The following is a 27,114-nucleotide window of genomic DNA, read 5'->3' as shown; positions in this document are numbered from 1 at the left end:
AAGGGCGCTTGAGTGTCTGTGTCATTAAATCTGGTGACCACGCTCTCTCTCACTCCAGAAAACACATGTGCTTCTTGCAAGTCTGTCCCCTCCAGGCACGTGATGCGTGGGTGAAGAGCGGGGACTAGATTCAGGCCACTGACTTCAAATCCCAGCCGTATGGCCTCGGGCAAGTAACTAACCCTGTTCGTCCCTCAGTTTCCTCAACTGCCAAGTTGAAACGATAATCGGGATCACCCCTGCACTGTGTGAGAATCCAGGGTGTCTAAAGCACGTGGCATGCGCAGGCACATCCGAGCACCAAGTAACTCGAATTACCCCCATGTTACCAATGAGGACAGAGAGACACTAGGGAGACAGCTGGCTTCTCTCTCTTTCTCTCTCTCCTTGTGTGCTGGTGTAGGGGTAGCTCTGTGGTCTGCAAGTTTTAGGGGACTTAAGATGCACCGGGGGCTTGTACGAAATCAGGTGTGCGGCTCCCTCCCGCCACCCCTGGATTCCCACAAGCAGGTCCAGGGTGGGGCTCAGGAATCTGCAGTTTTGATGATTACCCAGGGAATGGAGGCAGGTGGTCTGAGCACCACTCTCTGAGAAGTATTCTGCTGTCTCTGAGGTTCCCTGCCCCCTCTTCCTCCCCCAGAGCCCCACCCGCCCCTCTTTCTACCCACCCTGGCAGCACCCTTGATGCTATGTAAATGCACAGTTTAGCATTATTTCCATCCTTGCACAGAAGGGGTCTGGGTTTGTGTCACCACCTCTGCCAGTGAGATCTCACTTTCGGCCAGGGCAATAAGAAGATAAGGAACGGGGAGGGGAAAAGATCACAGCAATGTGACTGAATGCTCTTTTTAAGGTGGAGATATGCTATTTCCCTACTCCTTGGGAGTTCCCTGGCTCTCATTCAACTTTGTACCGCCTATGTCGGGCCCAAAACAGGAGTCTGAACCATGTGTAGAATTTGCAGAGAAAATGAGCTGTTTGGGATGATTTGGAAACAAGTCACGGAATCCCCAATTCTATCACTTTAAAACTTTTTTGGGGGGAAGGCCATTTAGACACAGCCTAGTACAATCAGATAGCCTTAAATGGAGTTAAATAAAAAAAAAGTTCTTCTACCCACACGTATCAGGTAGCTGCTTTGTGCTGCCATTACTGCTGGGGGGGGATCGCTCTGATCTCCATGTGAGAGCCTCCCTCGTGGGAGGCTGTGTGACTTACCTGTGGTCAGGTAGCTCCCAGGGGACAATACGAGAAGCCCAACAAGGCCATTTGACTTCCAGACCTGCCCTATTTCCATCAAGCCCTGCTACCTCTCTGGGTTTGTGATATTCATCTCTGGGAACCAGACTAATCAGGAATGTTCTTGAAAGCTTAGTTTAGGAGAAAACCGATGGGCAAACCCATATTCCAAAGCATTCACAATCCTGCTCAGGACACTTGTTGGTCTAGAAGTCCACAGGTTGGCCTCCTGCTGACCCCTGTGCGGGGCCTAGGGCCTCAGGCCCACCACTCAGGCTGATGTCAGAGGAAGCACTAATTGTTTGTTGGCCCAAAGCAATGCACTCCCGCATGACCGCCTAGGTATTTGAGACCAGTCAAATGAGTAAGCAGGAGTGTTACCTGAGAGGTGCTTGTTCCATGAAAACCCACATTCTCTACATCATTTGAATCAAGACTAATTAATGTAGCATCAACTGTACCACCTGTCCCTTATTCAACTAGGTGTCAGAGAAAAGAGGAAATCAAGTCAGGACCGATCGCAAAGGAAACTTCTCAGGGGCGGGGGGTGGAAAAGCCGCCCCCCGCCAGCGCTTGATGTGGTTGTGCCTGGGTCACACACTGGGTGCGACCTGGGGAATTCTCCGAACCAGGGGGCGGAGGGGCGGGGAGACCCCTCTCCCTCCTCTCTAGAGGTGACCTCCCACCCACGCAGTGGAAAAAGAGAAACTTATTTCATGATGATTTGCATTGAGAAAATAAAGGCAAATGGGCAAGTCCTTGGAGGCCCGTGTTTTCATGGGGTTTGCTCAAGCATGCCGCCCCTGCCAGCCCCGCCAGCCCCGTGGGAGGGGCGACCACACACGATGGGCTCGTGGGCGGTGCCTCCCCTGCCCTGGAGCCGGCGCCCTGGCCTGGCAGTGTCGGTCCTCCAGAAGTGGCCATGACCAGAGGAGGAGACTGAGACTTGAGCTGGGTTGGAGGAGGTGAGGGAAGGGGCCCAGGTCCTCCCCCACGGCAGCAGGAGGACTGCACACAGCTCTGAGCTTTGCATCGGAGGGAAAAGCTTCCCCCGCTCTCTCGGGGGGCCCACGGCGCAGCTCCAGCTAATCACGTGGTCCCACCTCCGGGAACATTCTTCCTGTCTTCCCCCACTTCTGTCTGGGAGGGGTATCGAGGAGCTGGAAAGGAGGGTTGCTAGAATCGCCCCGCATTTTACTGGAGCCGGGGACAGAGCAGGAAGGTCTGTGCATGGTCACTTGGGGACATCTGAGGAGTCATGAGACTGTGCATAAGTTGGGGGTCTCCACTTTGGAAAAAGTGAGAAGGCGGCTCCTTTTTGAAGGGCCCCGGAAGTCACGGAGTGAGTGGCAGGTAGCGTCATGGCACCTGGCTCCGTCCCCGCTCCGCTCATGGGGAGCTGTGCTCGGCACGCACCATGCTGGGCGTCTGTGCCTGTGAACGTGACCCAGTTCAGTGCTGCAGGGGATATGGTGGAACCAGGTGGGGTCACCCCCATTAGGAGGGAGGGACCAGGCCCCAAGTACTGTGATGTAAGGCGGGAGGCCCAAGTGTCCCAAATCCCCCATGACTCACCCTGGGGACACTGATGGGTCACCCATCCTCCTGACCATCCCCTTCCTAACTCCTCAAGGACCCACAGGTGGACCCACACTGTCCTGCTAGGAAATAAAGGAGAGGGTGTTGGTGGCCACCAGCACCCCTGAACCTGGAGCTCGATGGCCTTGCTCTCAGCCTTACATGAGCTACAAGGAAATTTTAATAATTAAATTCCTATTTTTTAATTTGTATTGTTTGAGTTTCAAATTTATAATCTCTAATATCATAAATGCTTGCATTATGTTACATGCCTAGATCATCATGGCGGATGTCCCCTCCCAGCTCTCGGGCCATCCCTGAACGAGACTCTGTAGCTTCGGGGGAATGGCTCAGCCTGGCATCTCTGGGAAAAGCTGATTCTTGTCATCCTCAATTAACCCATCACATTGTGCCTTCCCCCTAGAACGCCTGTCCCCTGTGATCCTACCAATGGACACAAGGATTCCTTTACTTTCAGGAAGATTTCCTAGGGCTAGTGGCTGGCTTCGTAAAGTTACACTGAAAACACTCCAGCAGAGCTTTGATAACATTATATACCCATGATAATATCATATACCCATGATAGTATCATATACTCATGATAGTATTATATACCCATCATAATATTATATCACAGCTGGCAGGCTATGGTACGAAAGAGCCTAGGTTTCAGAACCAGACCCACCTGGGTTGGAAATCTGACTCTACCAATAGCTAATATACAAATTACATTTGCTTTGTGGGCCTCAGTTTCACCACCTATAAAATAAAAGGATCAGGGCTTCCCTGGTAGCACAGTGGTTAAGAATCTGCCTGCCAACCCTGGGGAACACAGGTTCGATCCCTTGTCCAGGAGGATCCCACATGCCGCGGAGCAGCTGGGCCTGTGCGCCACGGCTGCCGAGCCTGTGCTCTGGAGCCTGTGAGCCACAGCTGCTGAGGCCCGTGTGCCTGGGGCCCATGCTCCGCAACAGGAGAGGCCACCACAATGAGAAGCCCACGCACAGCAACGAGGACCCAATGCAGCCAAAAATAAATAAATAAATTTATTTAAAAAAATAAAAGGATCGAACCAGCTGCTTCGAAGGTCCATCGCAAAGTGCCAGTGATTTGGCATCCTTCCAGGACACCATTGTGGATCTTTTTTTAACATTTAACTACAAACATGTTAACGCAAGCAAAGCGAGAGAGACAAGTATAAGGAAGCCCAACGTACCCACTGCCCTGTTTTAACAGCTGTCAGCACCCGCATTGCCCCGTCTTCGCCAAAGAAGCCAGACTTACCCTCTGGGCTAGGCAGAGGCCTCTCGGGAGGCGCCGGGGTAGATCGCATGCTGTTTCCCATTTTTCTCTCTCCCCGGGCTGTCGAAGCCACTCGAAGCCAATGGCTCAGGGGATCCACACGGAGAGTGAGCCACGAGCCCTCTGGGTGGAGAATGACCCAGTTTAGAGTACATCCTGCATCATTCTTTCAGGCAGCTCACTTCTTGAAAGGCGGGTGTTTTTATGTGAAGATGAGATTCGTGAAAGTTGGTTACATTCGTGCAGCTCTACTTCTTTTATCAAGGGAATGACAGAGAAAAACCGCAGAGAGGGAAGTTGCTAGCAAGTGCTGTCGGTGGAGAAAGCTTCCATTCCTCCGCACGGCTGACAGCAAGCAGCCGGCAGTGTTTGTGTGACAGACTGAGTGCCTTTCAGATCCCCCCACCCTGGCTCTCCTGAGCCCTGACCCTCAACTCTCAGGGTCCTGGCATTCGGAGCTCTTAAAACTCAGGAGTTATGTGGCTCCACAACCAAAAGGGGGTGAGAAGAGGGTACTTTCTGTTTCCACTTTCTCTCTTCTGTTGGAGTTTCTCAACATGCTCTAAGCAACGGTGACAAGTGAAAAACCCTGACAATACAGTTTGTTGGCTGCCTGCTTCCCGTGCTGCTACAGCACTCTGACACCTGCTGTTACTTTTGATTATCATAGAATCTCTGCATCCCTAACCCCATTTTGCAGAAAGGAAAACTGAGTCTCAGAGAAGGTAAGGATTTTGCCCAAGGTCACACAGCATGTAACCGGAGAGCTGGGATTTGAATGGCTGATGCTAAGTCTCCGGTTTGTTCCATAATGTTCAAATTCTGGCTCTGCACGTGCAAGCTAGGTGACCTCGGGCAAGTTCTCGACCTTTTCCTGACTGTTTCAGGGAATAATAATAAAACAACATTGGGTGTGGCTGCAACGTTAATAGATAAAGCCTGTGAAACACTTAGAACACGACCCGGCATAAAATCCTTGTAGGTTATTGCCATTTACTGTGTGTTTTCTGTTAGTCCATAGTGAGAAAAGCTTGAATTCTGGGTCTTTGTATAAGTATTTTGGAAAAGGACTTAAATGATTCCAGCATAGACGTGTCCTCCCAGGCTGCTTGAGGCACAGAGAAGGAGGCCACATCCTTAGACAGAACTATTCCCGTCTCCTGGGGACAAAGACAGTTGATGGGGCAGAATCCCCCAGCCGGTGTCCAGCCCACTGGGAAACTTGCATTCCACCCCATTGTTTGTCTCCAGTTTAAGAGCAATGCCTCATGAGTTTGAAAGGGTCCCAAAGTCAGCTAGTCCAACCCCCAGCCTGGCCTTACATCCTTCCTTTATGCATTACAGTTTCAGATACTAGAAAGATGGATGCTCTCAGAGCAAGGCCTTTCAGAGGCTGAGGGAGGTCTGCAGCGCTTCCTAACTGGGGGGAGGGGATACCTGGTATATTATGAAACAAGGAAAACCAGAGTGAGTGTTCTTTGAAAGTTAATCTATTTTAACTACTTACATGGACAGTTTATCACTTACAACTCAAGCCAACAGATTGTAGTATCATTGTGCTGTTCCCAAGAAAATGACAAGACTTGCAAAAACTGTAAACTCATGATGCACTGCAGAACATGTGGCTGGAATGGGCCACATGCTCAAATGAGGAGTCCTGTCTTCTGATCCTGTTGGTCTTTGTGACTGGACACAATGGGCATAGTTTAAGGGTGAGGCCCCTCCCGATGCAAGGTCAGGGCCCTTCCTGCAGGTGGGGCATGTTTTAACAGCAGCACCCTGGCTCCAGGGGGCAAGGACGAGTTTTCTTTGTCCCTGGCCGGTCCCTGGTCTGGTGTAGGCACTCCCAGAAATGTGCTCCCAAAAAAGTGCTGGGGAAACCACACCAGTGGAGGGACTGGCAACCTCATTCCCTGCAGTTCAGCGTCTCCTGTGCAGGACCCTGAGCCAGTGCCCGGAGGAAGGTGGCCCACGGGGTCCCACCCGGAGGACAGGGAAGGCCACCGCCTCTGGGGCCCCACCTGAGGTTGGTCCAGGGAAGGAGCGAAGCAAGCAGACTGCCTGGGGGGCCAGCGCCCCACATGAGATGCACAGATGTTCGAGAGGCACCTGCTGCCTCCGTCCTGCTCCCAGTGCCTTTCTAGAGCCCACAGTCTCCCCAGTCCCTCAGCCTCCCTCTCTGTTATCACCAAGGTCTTCAGGCCTCTAGAGAAAGCTCTCAGGACAGGTGGAGGAGAGGCCCTGGCAGCCCCCTCGTGCGGAGATGACTCTGAAATGTGTGCTGGCCTCACCCCTCACTCTCCTGAGGGTCCTCACCGCCCGCCCCATCACCTGACTCCTCGAACAATGCCACTCTGCTCCCTGCAGCCTGATGCTTGGCCTCCACGATCGGCTAGACCCCAGGGCTTGTGCCTTTCTCCCCCGACCAGAGCACCAATAGGCAGGTGAGCTCCCACCCCTGCAGGCATCCCAGGCCCCTTCTCTGCAGCTTGTCTTAGCCGTCCGCCTACTCCGTCTTCTCCCCGAGCCACTTCCAAGCGACAGCCTCTAGCCATCATGTCCAACACTGGTCTCTACATCAACAACTCCAGAAAAGTCGCGGGGAGAGACTTTGTTATCTATCCAAGTGAACTCTTAACTTCACCTCTCTGTCTAACAACTTTATAATTCTTCTCTGGCATTTGTGTGCTATTTGGAGGAGTTCAGGGAATCCAATATAGAAAAACAAAACAAAACAAAAGATTGAAAATTGCATTTTACAGATGGGAAAACTGAGGTCCATCCGAGGAAAGAAACATACCCACGGTCTCGAGATGAGAAAGTGGAGTGGAGGCTGGGAGCCCGGGTTCTCGGTCCTCTCCTTGTTTCTGTCTGGCAGGTGGGCGCAAGCTGTGAGCAGGGGCTGGGCTGGGCTGCAAGCACCGTATCCTGCCCGCGCTTTTCAGAAAAGCTCATCGGTCCAGCTGCCCCTTAGAGGTCTGCTCGCTGGCTTCCTACCGACTCCAAGTAGGAGTGAACTCATCTGAAAGAGGCTTTGATTTGAGAAGAGCGGAAGTGCCTCCAGGGACTGAGAGCTGGGGTCTCCCCAGTGAAATGACTGAACAATCTGATTTAATCTGTGACAGTTTTATGCAGTGGCTGGAGGTGGGAGCGAGGGTATGAGAGACAAATGCTTCTAGAAACAATAAGGAGAGAGCCACAGAGAAATGAGTTAATTAACATTGGCTGTGAACAGTCTTGCTTTCCTTCTCCCTTTTCTTTGTGATGTCAGAGGATTGAAACTGGCCTCCGCCTCTTCGTTTTCCCCCAGTCTTTGGACCAACGCTTCTTTTTCTCTGCATGACCTTGGGCCCCAGTTTACTCTTCTTAAAAATGAGATGAGTGGAAAAGTTGATCTCCAAAGAGAGAGCCACTGAATCCCTTTCAATTCTAGCAATCAAGACTCAGTGACCTTTGGAAAATTATTACTAAGAGAAAAGACCCACTGTCACTTTCTTATGAAGTCCCATTAGACAGAACCCAAGCCTTGTCTTTACATCCCTCGGGATCCAGGCCAGGCAGTTCAGGTGTGCTATATGCCCACCTCCTGGTGGGCAATTAGCAGATGCCACTGCCTTTTATCTTCCCAGCATCCCAGGAGGCAGAGTTTCCCAGTTCACCTTCTCTGTGTAGGGGTCAGCCAGTTAGCTCCCCTGCCCACACACCTGGGGCTGGAGCCCTGGAGACCAGGGATGCAGGGGCCTACCTTCCCCTCCTGGCTTCAGAGCCCACGTCCTTTTCCCAGGGCCATGCTGCCGTCTCCACTGGAAGCCAGGTCCCCGAGGGACTCTGTTCAGCAAATGGCTGGCCACCCTTTGAGCGGACACCTGGCGTGGAGAGGTCACAGGAGTGTGGGCTGTGCCGTCTCCAGCTGGTTTCTGTTTGACCAGATCAGGGATCCTTTTGTCACGTGCTCTGCGTTATCGTGTGGACACAGGGGCTCAGACTTCTCAGAGCCTTCCACTCCCAGGGCAGCATCCCAGGACAGCTCTGTGCATCTTATCCACTTGGTGCTTCTAAAAGCCAGGCCTCGCTGTGGGAAAGGAAGTAACCTGAACCCCTTCATCGTATGGCAAGGGGGCGACAGCTCGAGGGGCCCCAACCAAGGGAAGGCAGGTCTGGGACAGTTGGGAAACCTTGGCGACAGTTGGAATGTGAACACCTACTTAGGGATGGAACCCTCCCTTTGGCCCTAGGTATTTCTTCCACAGAGTGTGACAGCGGGAAGCCCACCCACGTGACCTGCTTCTAAGGTGTGGGAGCAGATGGCCCGGGTGGGGACCCTCTTCACCCGTCACATCCAACCCCCCACAGCAGCACCACCTTAGGTGCTCAGCCCTTCCTCTGCCAGGCACCTGGCTCAGCATTGTACAGCCTTCGTCCCCTGGGTGGCTCACAGCAGCCCTGCTCTACAGGCGACATAAATTAAGTAACGTGTCCAAGGTTATACGATCAGTAAGAGGACCAATGGGTTTTAAACCAGGTCTGCCTGACCCCAAAACCCCTGCTCTCAACTGACCATGAAATGCTGTCCTGCTTCTCTGCCCTCTGGTCCAGCCCAAGAACTCAATGGAAAGTGATTTTGAAAGGTCATCAAAGCAAGCTTCAGGGACCATAAACTTTAGGGTGAAACTTCAGTCCAGGGGGCTCAGAGGTCCCGAGGGGTCTCTTGGATGTCAGGTGGCAATGTTTGGAAGCCCAGGGCTGGGGATCTGGCTGGGAAGGGCGGGCGGGGCAGGAGGGACAGGAGAGAGAAGCCAGTTAGGGCCTGCTCAGGTTCAGCTATCATGGCCACTGTTAGGTCGCCTGGCATGGTCAGAAGGGCAGGAGTGAATCGTGTGGGATGTTTTCCAGCCTTTCAAAGCATTGTTTTAAAGAACCATTAATGCTATGGGGGAAAAAAAGAACCCAAAACGAACAAAACTCGTCATGTTCATACTATCTCAATTTTATAAAACTTTAGCATATATATGTAGAAAAATATTAAAGGAAATTATTGCCAAGATGTTTCCAAGGGCTCTCTCTGAGTAGTGATTTTATAGGTGAATTTCTCGATTTCGTATTTACTCCTTTCTAAAATGCCCCGATTTTTCTCCCATGTGCCTGAATTGCTTTTATAATCAGAAGCAGAACTAGAGAAGAATGAGGGTGCCTTGCAAAGAGGGTTTTCAAAGCAAGCAAGCCTGAGTTCAGATTCCAGCTCCCTGGCCTACTGGCTGTGTGTCCTTTAGCGCGTTATTGCACGTCTCTGATCCTCGATTTCCAAATGCAGACATTTGAGATATTAATACATGCCCTGAGGGGTTATTCTGAGGATTAAATTAAGGTCATATTTAAGCAGAGATAAGTTTGGTAAGATGGGATAGCTACGGATTTACCCACGCTGGATCCCTTGGGGGTACTGGCTGGCCGGCTAGGTCACCAAGCTTGACCTAGCTTGAGCAGTCCTTCCCCTCCTTGGGCCTCGTGCAAGCTTGAGCAGTCCTTCCCCTCCTTGGGCCTCGGCTTCTCAAATATGATGGGGAAAGAGTTGGGCCAGACAATGGCTCACAGCCCTTTTGCCTCAACTACCGTGCCCCCCACCCCCTGCCCCGTGCCCCGTGAGTGGTCCCAGGTATCCGCCCAACTGCCTTGGTACTTGCTCAGGGCTGCCTGTGGTCTGCCCTCCGCACCAGGGGCAATAAGAGCTGGGACAGGGCCTTAGCATCGGTTGGCTCCCCTGCCAAGGATCTCGCAGGATTTCCGGGGGGCACCCCACCACATCCTGACCTCGCTTGGCAGGTGCACCACCCCTGTGACCCACATCGTTCCCTGCTCTCCTCTCCGGGCGGGTGCAGCCACAGGCGTGTCCTCCCTGCCCCCCAGGCCCACCTTCTCCTCCTGACGCTCCATGGAGAAGGAGGCTGCGATACGGTCTGCTGGTTGAAACCTGTTTTAACAAAATTGCCCCAGAAGCTCCACATGAAAAATAGATCAAAGCAAGCTGCCGGTTGGAGGCTGGGGACTCAGCACTCTTGCCCCTTTGTTTCTCCTGATAGGACTCCCTGATCCTAGGATATCATAAAGCACCAACTGAAACAGAGCAGTTCAGTGCCCTCACATTACAAAGAAAAGGCTCAGAGAGGGCAAGCCATCTGCTCAGTGTTGCTCAGTAAGTTTGGTTAAGTGCTATGACCCCCTGTCCAGCACCCTGTCCACCACAGAGAGCCATTGCCCATTTGCCAGCACTGAACCACATGTCCACGAGCCCCTTCCACCCTCGGGTGTCTGGAAGGGGATCTCATATGCCCTCAGGATAAAAGGGAGGCTTGGCTTTACCCTAAGACCAGGGTGGATGCATCCTAGAAAACAGTTTATGGTCATTTTAGGATGTCGTAGGAAGAAGCCAGATTTGGGACCTCTTGGTGCTGGGGCAAATCTCAGTTTCACCTCTTAGGAAGTCACTAAACTTCTTTCCACTGTTTTTTGTTTGTTTTTATTTTAAAAAACGAGCATAACCATATCTGCCTTGCTGGATTTTTCACGAGTAAGGATTAGAGAGTAGGTGTTACAAAACGAGCACATTGCGGGACAGGGGCAAGGGGCTCTCTGTGGCTCAACTCTCTGCTGACAATAACTGTGCTACAAGCAAGTGCCTTCTCCCCAAACCTACGGGATCCGTGTGAGCACATGTATCCATCCATCTGCCCGCCCGTGCATCCATCTCTCCTTCCCTTCATGGCTTTTAACACGTCATTGAAGCAAAATTTCAAATGTTCCCATTTCTTTTTTTTCTAGATCAGCTTTTCATACTCAGAGTCCCCCCGCCACAGCCAATACCCAGGGCTGGTGGGATATGGTACCTCCAGTCTGTGAGCCTGCTGGACACTGAACACATCTGACAAAAAATGGTCCAAATGAGGTTCAGGCCCCAGGCCGGGTCCTGGATACCCTCATAACCTATAAGCTAACAATGAGAATCCTGGGCAATGAGAATAATCCTTGGCAATGAGAAAACAGTCGTAAAGACAATTATTTTGATGTTAGATCACACAGATACACAATTGGACAGAATGGGACAACAGTGAATATGAAATAGGCTTTTCCTTTCATTTCAAATCTGGATGCTTGGGAAATGCAGGACTCCTTAGAAAGAGGAGGGCATCTGGACACGTGGGCCCAGGGATCATGAAGTTAGTGATTCCTCTATTACATCGCTTTTCCCAGCAAGACTTAGTTTTGCTTTTGGGTCATACACACGAACCACCAGCAAGGCTCATAAGCTTATGGAGCGAGATGAAAATTCATATCTTGCCTCCTAACGGCATTTGCATGTGCTGAGCCCCGCGTGAATCACTTGTCGAAACACACAGGTGCCCGGGGTGAGGACCCCCGAGCTACTCCTTTTCAGCTCACCATTCCATCCTTATCTCTTCGGCGTCACCTGAAGTAGATTATGATTCTGACACTCACTTCTGTGATTGTTTGATGAATGACTGTAAGTGCCGTGAAGACAGAAGTCTGTTTTCACTCAGAGCTGGAACACGGTAGATGTTCCATAAGGAAATAAAAGGAATAGATGGAAACTGAGGAGACACTGTGCCTGCGAGAGACACGCCACCGTCATTATGCCTCTTGTATGATTGAGGAAACCCAGGCCAGAGAGTGTACATCACTTGTCCGAGTTTATCACCAAGCTGGTAAAAGAGAAGGCAGGGTTTGAACCCAGGCGTCTGGCTCCAGAGCCTGACTCTTAAATACTCTGCTCTGAGGCATAAGGAAATGGACAGACGGTTCCATAAAGCTGAATCGACCCCTTTTTATGACAAGATCACGGCACTTGTGTGCTAGAGGGTCAGGTACATCACAGGTGTTCAGTAGATGGACCAATAGGCATATTGATAAAGTGGTATGTTGGGAAGTGGGTCCTGAACCCTGGGTGCTTAGAAGTTCTGTTCAGAGGATGTATTTTTTAGCTGACTGTCCATGTGACTTGGAAGGTCTGGAGTCTGGAAGAGTAGGGGAGATAGCACATCTGTACTTTGAGAAGGAGCGCGGCCGCCTGCCAGGGTTCACGTGAGAACTAAACTTAAAGACTTCAATGACAACTGGTTCCCCTCTGCTCTCTGTCCTGGGCTCGGTCCCCTTCGTGGCTCACACCACTGTTCGTCATTATGTATTTGTTTCTTTAACAACCCCAGGTTATAAACTCCCTGAGAACACGATCCCATGTCTATTATATTGCTCAATGAAAAATCATTACCTAGCAGGTGCCTGGCACATAGTAAGCGCTCACTGAATTCAGTCGAGTGGATAAAATTACCATCTACAAGTACCCAGCACAGTGCAGGCAGGCGGGGCTGTGCTTTCAGGGGCAGCCTGACCCTCTCAAGGTGGCCCTCTGCCCCTGAGCACAGTTGGGAGGACGACTCCCACTTTCTTCTGAAGCTCCTTGAGTCTCCCCATCTTCCCTCCCCCCTCCCCAACCCTGAGCCCCCCGGCCATGGTCCCAGCTGCCTGGATGGTGCCAAGGAGGGAAGTGTGACTTTGCAAAGCTGTTTGACAAAAATAGTGAGCCACTTTGAGGCCACACAGTTTCTGTCTGTAGCTCAAGTTACCGTAATGAAATGAGACCCCTCCCTTCGTGGTTCTCAGATAGGAGGAAGTGGTTCGGACCCAGTGTACTTATTTCCTTTGGAACTCTTGGGGAGGAAGGAGAGGGAGGAAGTCAGTCACACAGTACAGCCTCAACGCATATTCATTAAGGGAAGGAGAGATGGATGCACGGATGGGCAGATGGATGGATACATGTGCTTACAGGGCCCTCACGTTGGCTGACAAGAACCAAATGCTCTAGCCTCACATGCTGGAAAATTTTAATGAGAATTTTAAGCTCCAGCTTCTTTCAGAGCTGGGGGAAATAAATTCTTGCTGAATGTCAAATGAAAAATTAAAACCCAGCAGCATCTATTAATGCAGGAAGCTGATTGGGGTTTATTGAAATGAATCATTTCTAAGTCTTTAAGAAAGATCCACTCCCCTTGGAAATACATCGCCCGCACTCGAAGCTCAGCGTGGGGAAATTTTTTCTGTAATAGGAAAATGATTTCAGTGCAATACAAACCTACCCATCCCATGTCTGTTTCACTTATATGAGATGGAGGAACACTTAGAAATAAGCGTTCAGAAAAATCATGAAGGAATGTCCAGGTCATCGGCTGTGCAGTTTGACCCATCATATTTAACACAGTCTGCTACTGTTTACTGCCTAGGGGTATACAAGTAACTTGGGGTACTTTAATTGTCTGGGTTAGGAATAATATTAATAGCTGCTCTTTAGTATTTAGCGTCTCCTACATACTGTATATAATTTAAACTTCTTACTAACACACACGGAAGCTGGTCTTCTTTTTACGAGGAAAAAACTAACCCTCAGAGAAGCAAAGTAACTTGCCCAGAGTCACTCAGTTAGTTCACTGGTGGCTGACCCAGAACGTTGGCCCAGGTGTAGCTGATTAAAACAATGGGTTTCCCTGGTCTTACTTCCCTGATTCTAGATCCGTTTAAGATGCAGGAGTCTAAATAGCTTTCAGTCTGTCTGTTCCATCGTTTGTTTTTTTTTTAATTACTACTTTTCTTGAAGTTTATTTAATTTATTTTTTATACAGCAGGTTCTCCTTAGTTATCTATTTTATACACATCAGTGTATCCGTGTCAATCCCAACCTCCCAGTTCATCCCACCACCATCCCCGCCCCGCTTTGCCCCCTTGGTGTCCATACATTTATTCTCTACATCTGTGTCTCTAGTTCTGCCCTGCAGTCGTTTTTTAATATTATTACTGTTACATTTGTCAGAGCATGTTAAGCACTCTTGAATAGCATTTTTCCAACTGGAGACTATAGATTGCACCAGATTTTGCCAGAACTTTGATTTGGCCTTACCTCCCCAGTTTTAAAAGGACCACAGCCCCAGTTTGCGGCACCTTATAGCAAACTACAGAAAGACGATTTGCAGCTATGGGGTGTTATTTCTCCTAAGACAGAAGCACTGCTTTAAAGACACACTTTCGTCCTTCCCACATCTGCTCTCGCTGAGGTAAGGCTCCCGCTTCCCCACCTCAGCCGTTGGAGCCCTCAGAGGCTCTCACCAGCTGTGTGACTTGGATGAATCACCAAGATTCATAACCTCTCTGAGCCTCATTTTCTCATTTGTCAAAAGCAAATAATCATCGTAATCTTACAGGACTGTGCCGAGGAGTGCAGGAGAAGAACCTTTCATGCAACACCCCTCCCCTGCCACTCAGCTTGGCAGACTCTTTCCCTTCACTCTGCGTGCATAACCCTGATTCAGGACAGTCTGAGGCCAAAACCCAGGTCATTTCCCTGACACCAGGCTCTCTGGACATCTAAGAACCTAAAAAGATGTGGAGTGTGCCGCACTCCTGAGGGGATTCTGGTTCTCCCAGATCTCTTCTACTCCTCACATCTTGTTTTCAGGTTTTATGTGCCTGGTGTGTTTGCCCTTCCTTTAATACTGCTCCTGCCCTGTACACAGCCCACCTGCTTGGATCCTTGTTGCTTATTATCATCCGCCCTCGTTGGCATCTTCCCACAGAAGATCCACACTCCCAAACTCCTAGAAGCACTATTGTGATGTCCACCTGCCTGGGCTCCACGTACCTTTAGACATCATGACTCCACACTGATAGCATTTATTGAGCACCTACTATGTGTCTGAAACTGGCTTGGGCACTTTGCATATGTCAGCTCATTTCATCTGCTCGATACCTGTGTGAGTTGGGTACCATTATTCCTGCCTCACAGAGGAGAGAATGAAGGCCTGGAGAGGTTTAAATGTCTCGCCCAAGGTCACGCTGCTAAAAAGTCTAATAGCGAGCAGGAGAGCCCTCGGTAAGAAGCCTGCTATGTGCTAGGATGTTCTGCGGCTGGAAAAAACCTTCTCTGGCAGGAGCGTGCCCGTCCCAGCTCTCCCAGCCCTTCCTGCCGTGCGGTTCCCCATCACTGAGCAGCCACGACGTGCCAGCCGCCGTGTTAGGTGCTGAGCCTCGCTTGGGACCAGGCTCTGCCTGTCCTCCCAGAGCACATCTGTCTCCAGAAAGTCCACCTGCTACCAGCTGTGTGTCTCTGGGGTCCTGAAGCCTCCCCCGCCCCAGCCCCCCCATGCCCCCCCAGATACCTTCAGCAGCTGGGCATGGTCTCCCCTGGGAGTAGCTGAAGCAGGGCCGCCAGGAGCACCATCACCGCCTCTCCATCAGCTGCTGCTTCTGCGGCAGGTTGAGCCTTGTGCGGTGCTGAGGAACCCATGCTGTCAAGAAGCGCAGTTGCTAAACCAGTTACAACTTCCTCTGCTAGAAACAAGAGAGGCTTGCAGAAGGCAGGTTCCTGTTTTCAGCAACGGCACCGAGCAGACTTCTCTCTGTAAGGACAGGGCAGATAGCAGCATTGTTCATTTTTTTTTGACAAAGCACTTGGGAATATGGGCAGCTTGGTTCTAAATGTCTGGGCCACGCTTGGCTTTCAGACACTGGAACTTTTTGTCTCTAATTAAAAGGCAGAGGAGGCCAAGAGGCTGCTCTCACAGTCCCCAAAGCTCCCTGGGTCCAGGGAGGCTGTAGTTCAGAGCTGCAGCTTCTCTTTTCTCAGTTTATTGATGTCACTGCCCAGTGGACCCTGGAGCAGAGCTTCTGGCCCTGGCTCCGCTGTAGATGAGTTTTTAATTGGCAGAGGCTTGAAATAGTGGGCATCAAAGACCCTTTACAGAAAGGAGCAACCCACCAGCCTTCCCAGGGAGGCGCACCACCCCTCGGCTGTGCTACAACCAGAAGAAACTAGAAGGGTTATGAAAAATAATCAGCTTCTCCAGGTTTCTGCTTCAAGTTGACTAAGAAAACGGGGTAACTGAATGTGTGATGCTGGATCCTGGATCAAGGGAGAAGGACTAGAAAAACATTGGGATGGAGGTGGGGGATATTCAAATATATACGGCATGTTAGGTCACTTGCGTCGATGGTAATTGTCCTGGGCGTGAGAATGACATTATAGTTATGTGAAGAAAGTGTTAACTTCTGAGTATTTAGAGATCAAGAGGCATGGTGTCTTTAACTTTCAAATGGTTCATTAAAAAAAAAAAGGGGGGCTTCCCTGGTGGTGCAGTGGTTGAGAGTCCGCCTGCCGAAGCAGGGGACATGGGTTTGTGCCCCGGTCTGGGAAGATCCCACATGCCGCGGAGCGGCTGGGCCCGTGAGCCATGGCTGCTGAGCCTGCGCGTCCGGAGCCTGTGCTCTGCAACGGGAGAGGCCACAACAGTGAGAGGCCTGCGTACCGCAAAAAAAAAAAAAAAGAAAAAAAAAAAAAAAGAAAACACACACGCATACAAAGAGAAAGAGAATGAGAAATGTATTTGAGAAATGAGAAAGCAAATGTGGCAAAATGTTATACTTTGTCAATCTAGGTGAAAGGCATAGGTGCACTGTACTATTTCAACTCTTTTGATGGGTCTAATAATTTTTAAATGATAGTGTACAGCTCCCTGTTCATAACACGTGAGTCTCAAGCAGGAAAGCCCAGGCACATGGGGCGCAAGGGCTTGTTGGTGGCAGAGATGGAAGCTGCCGGGATGCCGACTCCAGGCGGCCCGCCCGGAGTCACCTGCGTGAGCTGGGAACACCAGATGAGTTCCCGCTGAGAGCCCTGGCCCAACCCGTGCTTCACAGAGAAGACAGAGCATCCAGGGACTTGCCCAGAATCACACAGCTGGCCCCCAAGCAGAGCCAAGGCCAGTGTCGCGGCCCCAGCCCAGCAGGGCCAGCACGGCCGGCGGGGACAGTCATTCAGAAACCTCTCTCGGTGCTGTTCTCGAAGATGAATTAAAAGCACCAGGGCTGCTTCTAGATTTAGCAGGAACTCTGCACTAGAGAGAGGGTTCCTTAGACAACTCGTAAAAGCCCTGCTCTGCACAGGGCACCCTGGGAAGGCGCAGAGGAGATGGTGCAAAGACTGAATGGATGATTCGCCTCGACGGGGAAGAGCGGGTGCGCAGGGAGAGGCGGAAGTGGAGTTTTTTTCCCCCAGAATTCACACAGAGGAGGAAAAAAGGTTTAGATTGATAGTCAAAAGTCATGCGCTTTCGGCAACTTTTCAAAAAATATTTACTGAGAATCTATTGTGAGTTAGACTCTGAATCCATTCCCTCATTCAATCATTTATTCAATGAAGTTTTCCAGGCACTGGAGTTCAGCCGTGCATGAAAGCCCCGCCCTCACTGAGCTGATTACCTCCTCCAAGGAGCCAGGGGATAAGGACTGGACTATAGTGACTGTCAATTCCGGTGACTCTACAAGGAAATGACATGGCCAGCGTGATAGAGGGGACCGGGGTGGGGGGTGGGCCCTCTGTGCCATTGGCTGAGACCCGCGGGGGTGGAAAAGGAGCCGGCCTTGGCACAAGCTAGGGGGTTAGAGGCCCATGCAGACTCTGGAGGGTAGGGGAAAGGCACAGTGGGCCTTAAGGAAGCTTCGAGTCTGGTGGTGGAGGCCGACAGCAGGCAGGCAGGGACCAGAGAGCGGTCTCCATCGAAGGCAGCAGTCCACACCCAGGAGAAGCTGCTGCGAAGGAGAAGCCCAGAATTTGGAGCCGCGGGAGCCCGGGTGGCGGGAACCACTGTGCCCATGTCCAGGGGGTGACTGGGTAGCCTGGGACTGTTGCTGACTTGCCCTGGCCCTGGTGTTTCACTACCTCCCTGGCACCCCCGTGGTGACCGCGCCGAAACAGAACGTGTGTGAGAAGATGTTCTTGAAGCTGTCAACCGCGCTGCCAAGAATGCTGGGCTGCAGGCCGAGCAGGGGGTCCGGAGGTCGGAGCCCACCCTTAGCAGGGGCTGCCCCCGCCAAGGTCCTTGAGGATAAGTCTGGGGTCGACCCTGGCTGGGTGACCATGTCGTGTCCGGCGGCCACACTTTAGAGCACATGGAGACACCCAGGTCCATAGGTGTAAAAGCATCCGATTTCTGGAGGGCTTTGCGAGTTAATTCGCTGTTAGGACCCAGGCTAGTGGCCACAGGCAGGTTAGCAAGATGCCCCCGTGAGTTGAGATTTGCTCGATTAATTTCCTCGTACTTATGTGCAGTCGTCACCTTATTGAAATGACATGTTCCACTTTGTAAACAGCCAGATTTACACACTTAATATTGTCGGGAGTCGGGTGTAACCTCCCCACCTGGGGGTCCTCAGGTCTCCTAACCCAAGCAGGACCAAGCCCACTTCCCCAGCGTCAGGTCTCAGAGGGGCTCCAGGCTCCAGGAGGTAAAGGTGACTCAGCGTCACATGGCAGGGGATGCAATGCTTAAGCCCCACAGTTTACAGCTTGGTCCAGTGTTAGCAGCTTACCAGTTCTACTCGAAAGCACTTTTCCTTCTTTCTACATAAATGTTGGAAAGGATAGAGGGTGAAAAAGGTGACCTCAGTACTAGTAAACCCCCTGTCAACGGGGAGAGTCAAGTGTCAGCTCGTCCACTCAGTAGGGAAGTTCAATAAGCAGGTACCGAACATGAGACTTGTACTTGGTGCCGTAAAACTGTCGATGGGCTTCTCCTTTTCAAAGGGGTTAAACCATACGAGCTTCAAGATCCCATGCAAGCTACTGGGTTCTCTGAGAGCCAAGTTCATGCACCTCCTATGGCTGGATAAGTACTTATTCACTCATTCAGTCATTTATTCAACAACCATTTGTTGAACACCTGCTATGTGCTAGGTGCTGCCTTTGGTGCTGAGTTAGAGAAATGAACAGGTAATGGCATAGAAGGTGGCTGAGAGAGTGGGGACAGCAAGGAAAAGGCTCATCTTGGAAGAGAATTCTGAAAAGATCCCAGAGTGCCACCAGCATGAAGATCAAGGGGAGGAGTCGTCAGGCAAAGCCAAGGGCATGTGCAAAGGTTTGGGGTTACAAGTTCTCGCAGCGTTCAAGGAGCAGAAAGCAGGGAAAGGGATCTCATATTGGGGGGGGGCGGTGCCAGGAAAGGAACTCGGCTCTTGCTGTGGCCCCCCTTTCTTCTTTCCAGTGGCTCTCTATGTCTAGACTTCACCCGAAGAAACCGAGGCTCCTCAGGTTTAACTTACTTGCTCTGGGTCCCCCATCTGATGAGGTCTAGCCCCGGGAGGTGAGCTTGCTGTCACTGTTTTTGCTGCCTCCCACCTGGTCCTCTCATGTCCCAGCACTTCTGTCGTTCCGTCCCAGCCCTGTATGCCTGAATGAGACTTAGCGCCTGTCTCCATCCTCCTCAAGTGCCTACTGAAGACTTCTGCATCCTACAGGACCAACTCCATCTGTTTTCAACGTTCATCATAGTTTGTCCTCCCATGAGTCCCCACTCAAGGCCTCCACGCCCCGTTCCTTGCAGTGACCTCCTGCGCCCCTCTGCGCTGCAGCCAGGGCTCCTACCCCTTCACCATGCACTTTGCTGCTGCCCTGCCCTTCCTTTCCCTGGGTGAGAGGTCCTCCCTCCTGCCAGGCCCAGCCCAGAGCTCACCTTGTCCTTACGAGTTCCCAGACCTCCCCCAACCAAAAGGGATTGCTCCCTCCTCGCAACACCCCTTGGAGTTTTACCTGCCCCTGCAGAAATAGGGCACATGCATATTGGAGTCAAGAGAAGAGAGTGGTTCAAGGTATTTCGGAGCTGCGTGACCTTGCCAAGGTTTCTGAATCTCTCTGTGAGCCAAAATGGTGTTACTATAATCCTCCTTCTTTCCTAGATTGTGAGAGTCCATAGGAGGATGTGTGTAAATTACCTAGCATAGGGCAAGGCACGAGGTGGGGCACAGAATATGCACACCCCCCCCTTTCCTTTCAAAGTGGAGTATAAGCTGGGGAGGGCAGGGACAGGTCTAACACATGACCGTGAGCCCAGCACGCCGCCTGCCCCCACACATGACCCACACCCGTCCATCAAGTGTACAGATACATGAAGGTGGTGGACCTGCTTTCAGAACGAAAGCATGTACACTGTGAACACTGGCTCTTCACCTTTGGGGAGCACAGTGAGCTAACCTTGAAAATCACCTGGGAGACGTCAGACCCTATTGTTTCTCTAGAAGTGGGAGTTGTTCATGTTTCTGGAACCATCTCCAAAGCAGGGTAAGTGGTCCATCTGGATGAGCTGAATTCTCCAGCTAGAGTGGGACCTGAACGTACATCATCAGAATCTTTGCGCTTATCTGGGAGACCTCTTGGAGCTGACAGTGTTCTTGGGAAAAAGAGAAGCAGAGGCTCCGTTTGCACTGGGGTTTTCTGCTGTGAGGAGTTGCATAAATGCTGCTGATTCACCAGAGCTGTTCTCTTCTATTCTTGCTCAACCCGACCCCATTGTGTCCCCCTCAGGGACAATGCATTCCCAGAGCCGGGGAGGCTCTCTGAGCAGGGAGCCGGTTTCAGCCTTCGCAACGTTGCAACTTTGCTTTCCTTATTAACTTCCTCTAGACGCACTAAGATGCAAACTCTTTTGTTTTCCAGACCTAACAGGTGTTTATTTATTTAAACGAATATTGTATTACGTAAATATTAGCCTCACGCCAGTCATGAGGCTAAGCTCTGGGGGCACAAGGATGACTGGGACACATGCCCTGTCACCCAGGAGGTCAGGGACGGACCACAATGACAGGGCAGCACTGTGGGAAGCCAAAGGAAATGGTTCCGAATGTTGCAGTGGGCCCGAGGCTCAATGGACGGGTGGTGTTCAGCTCACGCGTGAACACGAGCAGAGTCCACTGAGGCTACACACTTGCTGGTGCGGGCCAGGACGTTCCGTTTGTGCCTTCTCGTTTTTTCTCGTTACGGGATGACGAGTTGCATCTGGTCTGGAGGTGGAAGTGTCTCCAGTGAGGAGGGGCATCTGCCACTCGCCGGCCATGCTGCCCCCTGTGATCTCCTCTTCCCTCTCAAATGCACCTGGGACAGGCTGATGAGGTGACCCTCCTCAGATCAGTTGAGTCTCAGCCCAGACCCGCCCCAGCCTTCCACCCACCCTCCCCGCATCGTGCTTGGCGTCTGTGTGGATTCCTCCCCGGTCCTCACGGCTCCAACCTGCCGTCTCAGTGACCTTCCCCTTTCTCCTACTGCCTGGCAGGCTCTGCTGGCTTTGCGTCTGAATTTACTTCTATTGTTCCCCTCATTTTAGGATCTGCCAGAATCAGGGATGAGTCTCCAGTCCAGGCCAGCCAGGGCTTGATCCTTTCCTCTTAGGGACTCAGAGCCTGGTGGAAGGGCTCATGTTCCCTTTACCCCCTGCAAAAGGTGGGCTCAAGCCCTGTGCCCCCAGCTCATGTCCTCTGTCCTAAGGTGATGTTCTTCAGCTGTCCCAGTGGCCTATTCCCCAGGCTGGCTCCTGCCCCGTGACATTGGTGGGGAGGAGGGATGGAAGATGTGGTACCATCTGTCTGCAGGATCTTAGTTCCCCAACCAGGGATCCAACCCATGTCCCCTGCAGTGGAAGCGCGGAGCCCTAACCACTGGACCGCCAGGGAAGTCCCTAAAAAAATGTTTTAAAAGGTTAAGGCTACTTAAGTGATATTTATAAGTAACTATTTTAGAATTTTCTTCCTGTGCTCCAGTGGATTGTCTCGTGCACCCTATTTAGGAGACCAAGACTCTAGTAGAAGCATAAAGGAGGAGACAAGGCATCATTTCTAAACGAAGAGCGTTCTCAACAAGGAATTGGGAAACATTGTGGGTTATCTTCCCTTGAGGCAAATATATAGTCAGTCTTAGGGGAAGGGCACAGAGATCCTTGTGAATTCCACTTAGAACAAAGACAAGAGGCAGTCTCCCCAAGAGAAAGAAGAGGGGCTGCATAGTGGCATCCGGTGGTATCAGGCCCCATGAAGGGAATTTCTTCAAGGGTATCCCTAACATCTCCCTTTCCCATCTCCATGTTGGTCTGACTTCCAGAACCGTTAAGTTCCATGAAGACAAGGAGCCTACCTGTTTTGCCAGTGCTTGATACCTAGCACTAGTACCTTGCATGGACCAAGTGGCCGTCAAGCATTTACTAGGAAGCAGGAAGGGCAGGGGGGGAGAATTGCAGGGTGGGAGAGAGGGAGTAATAAAACAAAAAAACTCCCGTCCCTGTAGATGACAAACTTTCTGAGGGTTTTAATCATCTTCAGATTCCCTGCAGCATCTGGCATATAAGAGGGGCTCAAAAATGCCTCTGGAATTATCCTGATAAAGGACCAGCTTCTAGCAGCAGAGCAGGCTGTGTCCCTGGGCTGGTAGAAACAGCTGGACAGACATTTAGAGATCAGGCCTCTGTGATTAGCTTCCCAGCATGACCAGAGTCAGACCTCTTAACTGCTTTGCCCCTGTATTTTCATCTCATAAACAATAATAGCAATTAAACTCACCCAAACACCTCAAAATGTGCTTTAATGGCACGAAAGGAGGTTACGATCTATCACAGGATGGTTGTGGCTTTTATTAAAGTCCCCTTTCTAACTTCTAACTTGCTTATTCTATGATGCCTTAACACTTCTGTGAGATAGGCTTTTCACGCGTGATGAGATTCTGTGGTTCTCCTCTAAAGAACAAGCTCAAAGCTGGCCTTGATGTAATTTAGAACGGTGTCATCCATTTATAAGCCACTGGATGGGTGTGAAATTGTCAGCCAGCCTTTACGGAGCCTCAACTGAGCCACAGCTAATTATACCCAGCATCATCGGGCCGCCAAGGAGGGATAGGAAAGGACAGACAAGCTCAGCCGCTTAAAATATCCTCAGCCAAAACAGAATTTCAACCCCAAAGGCTTCTTTAGACTGGAGAAAATTTCACTATTTTTTTAAATTTTAGTTTGAGTAGCAATAATGTTATAAATAATAATAACTGATCTCTGACAGTGCTCTACAGGTTATAAAGTATTTTTCAAACCTGTTATTTCATTTAATTTTTGCAAGAACTCTTTGAAATATCAATTCTGAGTTTAATGACAGCTACTGTTTATTAGAAACCTAACACATGTAAGCACATTACCTTTTATGTCACCAGCTCTTCTCAACAAGCAAGTGAGGTAAATATCCTTCTTACCCCCATCTTACATTTGAGGAAACTGAGACACGGGGGGTGTAACTAGCTTTCCTGAGGACACACAGCTGGTAGGCGGGGGATGTTGGACTTGAACCTGGGCTAATAATTGACATACGGCCCATGCTCTCGATGCCGTACCTTGAGACACTATTATATACCCATTTTACAGGTGGGGAAACTGAGACCCAGGGAGTAAAGCCACTTACCGAGTTGTCAGCTCAGGACTCAGGAAGATTTCTCTAATCCCAAAGCCCATTCTTTTTTCTACACTGTATAACAATTTATACTTCTTTTCCCTGACAAATTTGAAGGAGATGGAGTTGCAAATGATGTGACATGGACTCCGGGAGCTCAGCTGGGGCAAGGATTCAGGAGGGTACATATTTAGTTCATAGCAATGCATCAGCACCTTAGCCAGAGTCCCCTGGGATTATCCACACGGGAAAGTTTGGGGAGCGGGTCTGCTGGAATGATGGGCCCCGGGGCTACCCTCGTTTACAGGGCGGGCACTGGGCTCAGACTTCACACCCAGCTAGAGCTAATACAAGATAAGAAAGTGGGCAGTGGAAAATGCCAGGCCCAACTGAACACACAAGGCCAAGTGCGGGAGGGTTGGGGTGTGAGGCTCAGGCCCGAAGGCACAGCCGCCAGGACAGGCCCGGGTCGCGGGTTTCACTTCAGCTGGTTGTGCAGACAGTTCGCCCTCTGCAACCTCAAAGAGCAAGTCCACGGTGGCCTCTGTGGCCCGGACGTTACAGGAACCCTGGACAGTCCACTTCCGGTGCGACCCTTCCTTCCAGGCCTCCTCCCCACCCTCTGTGGCCAGCACAGGGACTCCCATCCTGGAACCTGAGCCCAGCACCCTATAACTGAGCTCCCTGGGGCAGCCCCCTCCCCACGCTTTTGCTCGTGGAACCCAGGAAGGCCCTCTTGGGCCAGTGCCCTTCCTCCCAGCACAGGCTCTTGCCGAGGTGCCCCTCCTCAGCTGACCTCTCCAGGGATGTCACACCCACACCGGCCACACCCCACCTCTCTGCTCTGCTCGCTCCACCCAGAGTCACCACCAGTCATGTCCATGCAGCCCAGGTCACCCCTCCTGCTGCTACTGTCCCCTGAGGGGACACCCTATCCCCCAGCCAGTTCCCCTCCTGCACACACAAGACCATCCACACCTGCCAGAGTCTCAGAACTTCCACACACACTGTGCTTCTCCAGGGCAGGCACAGGGAGCCCTTTCTACGGGTCAGGAGCTGATCGGGGCCATTTACTCCAGGGGGGAAGGGAGAAGGAAGAAAGCAAAGGAGGGGGAGATGGAGAGAGGGAGGCAGTCGGGGGTGACGGGGAGGAAACTAGTAATCAGACGTGGCTTTTGCACTCCTGGATGTCTGGGCTGGGCTCTGCTGTCTTCTAGCTGCTCACGTTTGGTGGGGAAGTTCACACACCACAGCTGAGTGTGGAGTCAAACTTACAGGGAAAACAGGCAGCTCAGTCTCTCCCGTGGGGCAGAGTGGCCAGGCTTCGGTTCTAGGCCAGCTTCCTCTGGGCTGGGAATCCAGGCTGTGCCTCTCGCCCCTCCATCTTACCACCTTGAAATTAGATGTGCAAGTGCAGCCCTGGGCAAGGGCTGGCTACCCCCAGAGCTGCCGTCAGTACCATTTATTCATGTAACCTGATGTCACCAACCCACACAACAAAACTAAGAGGGATGAGTAAAATCCCGACTTTACAAAATGGATTTGGTGAAGTTCACTGATTTGGTGAAGTTCACTGATGCATCACCGTGAACACGGCAAGGCCACTAAGGGACAGAGCAGAGGCTCAAACGCAAGTCTCTCTGATTTCTAAGCCCGTGTTCTTACCACTTCTCTACACTGGTTTTGCTTTTCAAAATTTTTAAGAGCACGACAGTGTAGAATTAGTCAGCAAAGGGCTACCATTCCTACTTGGGGGGACCCACAGAACTAAGAGGAAGAGAAGGAACGGAAGCCAGTGAAGCGTTTGCTCTGCCCCAGGCCCCGTGCTGAGCTCCTCACACTGTGCTTCCCACACCTCTTGCAATAAGGCTGTGAGGTACGTGCTGTATCGTTGAGGGGACTGAGGCTTAAAGGGGTGACTGATTTGTTCAAAGCCAAAGGATAAGAATGTGGGAAAGCCTAGGCTGACATCCTCCGAGGCCAAGACTTGCCCTCTCTTCCACACAGTCCCAGCTGCCCTAGGCACTATTCTGGGCCAGCTGGTCCCTGAAACAAAGCCACAGGAACACATGACTAGGAAGAAACATCTAGGCACTTTTACAAGTTATAATTTTGATATTATTTTTAAAAAGCGACACCTGCCCACCGTGTATGTATGAATTGCTTGTTGAGAACAGGGAGAAACTCTCAGGAGCCTGCCTTTTCAATTCCCTTTGAAATAAGGGGGCAGCCATTGCCTTGGCCATCACTCAGGGTGTCACTTTTAAAGGGTGATACCTTTGCCTGGGAAAGCAGTACTTTTCAAGTGCCAAGAGTTTAAATGGTTTCTTACAGCCAGAAGGTGACTGAGGCCGTTGGATGTAATGTTTGTGACAGATGGAGAAAGGCATTTTGTCAAGTCTCCAAGAGCCTGGAGGAGAAACATGACAGGAGAGCAAGCTCTGTTCTAAAGGGGCCAAGCCAAGGCTGAGCAAGTGCCCAGGAGGCTCCCCGACCCGGGAGGGCTCCCCACAGCGGATACCTGGGCAAGGCCTCCACACAGCGCATCCAGGTACAGGGGACGATCTGTAGCCAGGTCCCGTGGAGAGTACCATTTGCCAAAGGTGTCAGGAGAAGGGAGGCTGAGAGCAGATAGTTGCCTGGTCCCTATTCCCTTTGGCATAGGGAGGCCGGACGGTGCAGCTGCTTTGGAGACAAACAGACTGAATCCAACTCGGAAGCAGTGGGTGATTTGGGGCAAGTCATTTATCCTGTCTGAGGCTTTGTGCCTCTTTCACAAAAGGGACACAGCCTTCTCTCCCCAGTTCCGAGGTTTAGAAGATGATGTAAAGGGCGTGCAACGCAGCAGCCACCCACTACCTGCTGGCATCTCCTCCTCTTTCTTCCATGTGTAGACACGGTTGGTTGGTGGGTTAAGTTTGCAAATAATAATGCCTTTTTGTAAGGCATTTTGGCAGCACGTTATAAAAAATGTTTTAAAAATATGTATAGTTAGAATGCTAGGCAGGGCTCCTGAACCTTGGGTTAAGCAAAAACAGCAAAGAAAAAAATAAATGCATTGGGTCTCACCAAAACTAAAAACTTTTGTGTTGCAAAAAATACCATCAAGAAAATGAAAAGACAACCCACAGAATGGGAGAAAATGCTTACAAATCATATATCTGATAAGGGACTTGTATCCAGAATATACAACGAACACTAATAGTAACAAAAAGACAAATTATCCCAATTTAAAAATGGGCAAAGGATCTGAATAGATGTTTCCCCAAAGAAGATACACAAATGGCCCATAAGCACATGAAAAGATACTCAACATCATAGACATTAGGGAAATGCAAATTAAAACCATGATGAGATACCACTTCATACCCACTAAAATTTCCATAATAATAATAAAAAAGACAAAGCGTTGGTGATGGTGTGGAGAGATCGGAACATTCGTACATTGCTTGTGGGAATATAAAGTGGTGCAGCTGCTTCAGAAAACATGTTGGCACCTTCTCAAAGGGTTAAATATCGAGTTACTATATGACCCAGCATACACACATACATACTCCTAGGAATACAACCAAGAGAAATGAAGACATATAACCACAGACGCAAAATTAAACACGGATGTTCACAGCAGCATTGCTTATAATCACCAAAAAGTAGAAACAACCGAATGTCCATCCGCTGATAAATAGGTACACA

At 50.7% G+C, this 27,114-nt stretch overlaps 2 protein-coding genes across 4 annotated transcripts in view; one reads left to right on the top strand and one right to left on the bottom strand.

Annotated features, from left to right (window-relative positions):
* The window catches only part of TG (thyroglobulin), a 242,487-nt gene that overhangs the window by 170,030 nt on the left and 45,343 nt on the right, over nt 1-27,114 (top strand). The window lies entirely within an intron of this gene.
* SLA (Src like adaptor) overlaps nt 1-27,114 on the bottom strand; it is an 83,687-nt gene that overhangs the window by 18,408 nt on the left and 38,165 nt on the right. For 2 of the 3 annotated variants that reach the window (XM_067711215.1, XM_067711214.1), the window contains exons 2-3: nt 15,336-15,575; nt 4,102-4,242 (exon numbers count right to left, since the gene is read on the bottom strand). In XM_067711215.1, coding sequence (XP_067567316.1) covers nt 4,102-4,162 — 61 coding nt within the window. In that variant the 5' untranslated portion in view covers nt 4,163-4,242; nt 15,336-15,575. The remainder of the gene's footprint in view (nt 1-4,101; nt 4,243-15,335; nt 15,576-27,114) is intronic. The other variant, XM_067711216.1, reaches the window with a different exon arrangement.

Source organism: Pseudorca crassidens, chromosome 17 (assembly GCF_039906515.1).
Source record: "Pseudorca crassidens isolate mPseCra1 chromosome 17, mPseCra1.hap1, whole genome shotgun sequence".
NCBI lineage: Eukaryota > Metazoa > Chordata > Mammalia > Artiodactyla > Delphinidae > Pseudorca > Pseudorca crassidens.
The sequence above is the reverse complement of the archived record's forward strand: the minus strand, read 5'-3'. Positions and strand labels throughout refer to the sequence as shown.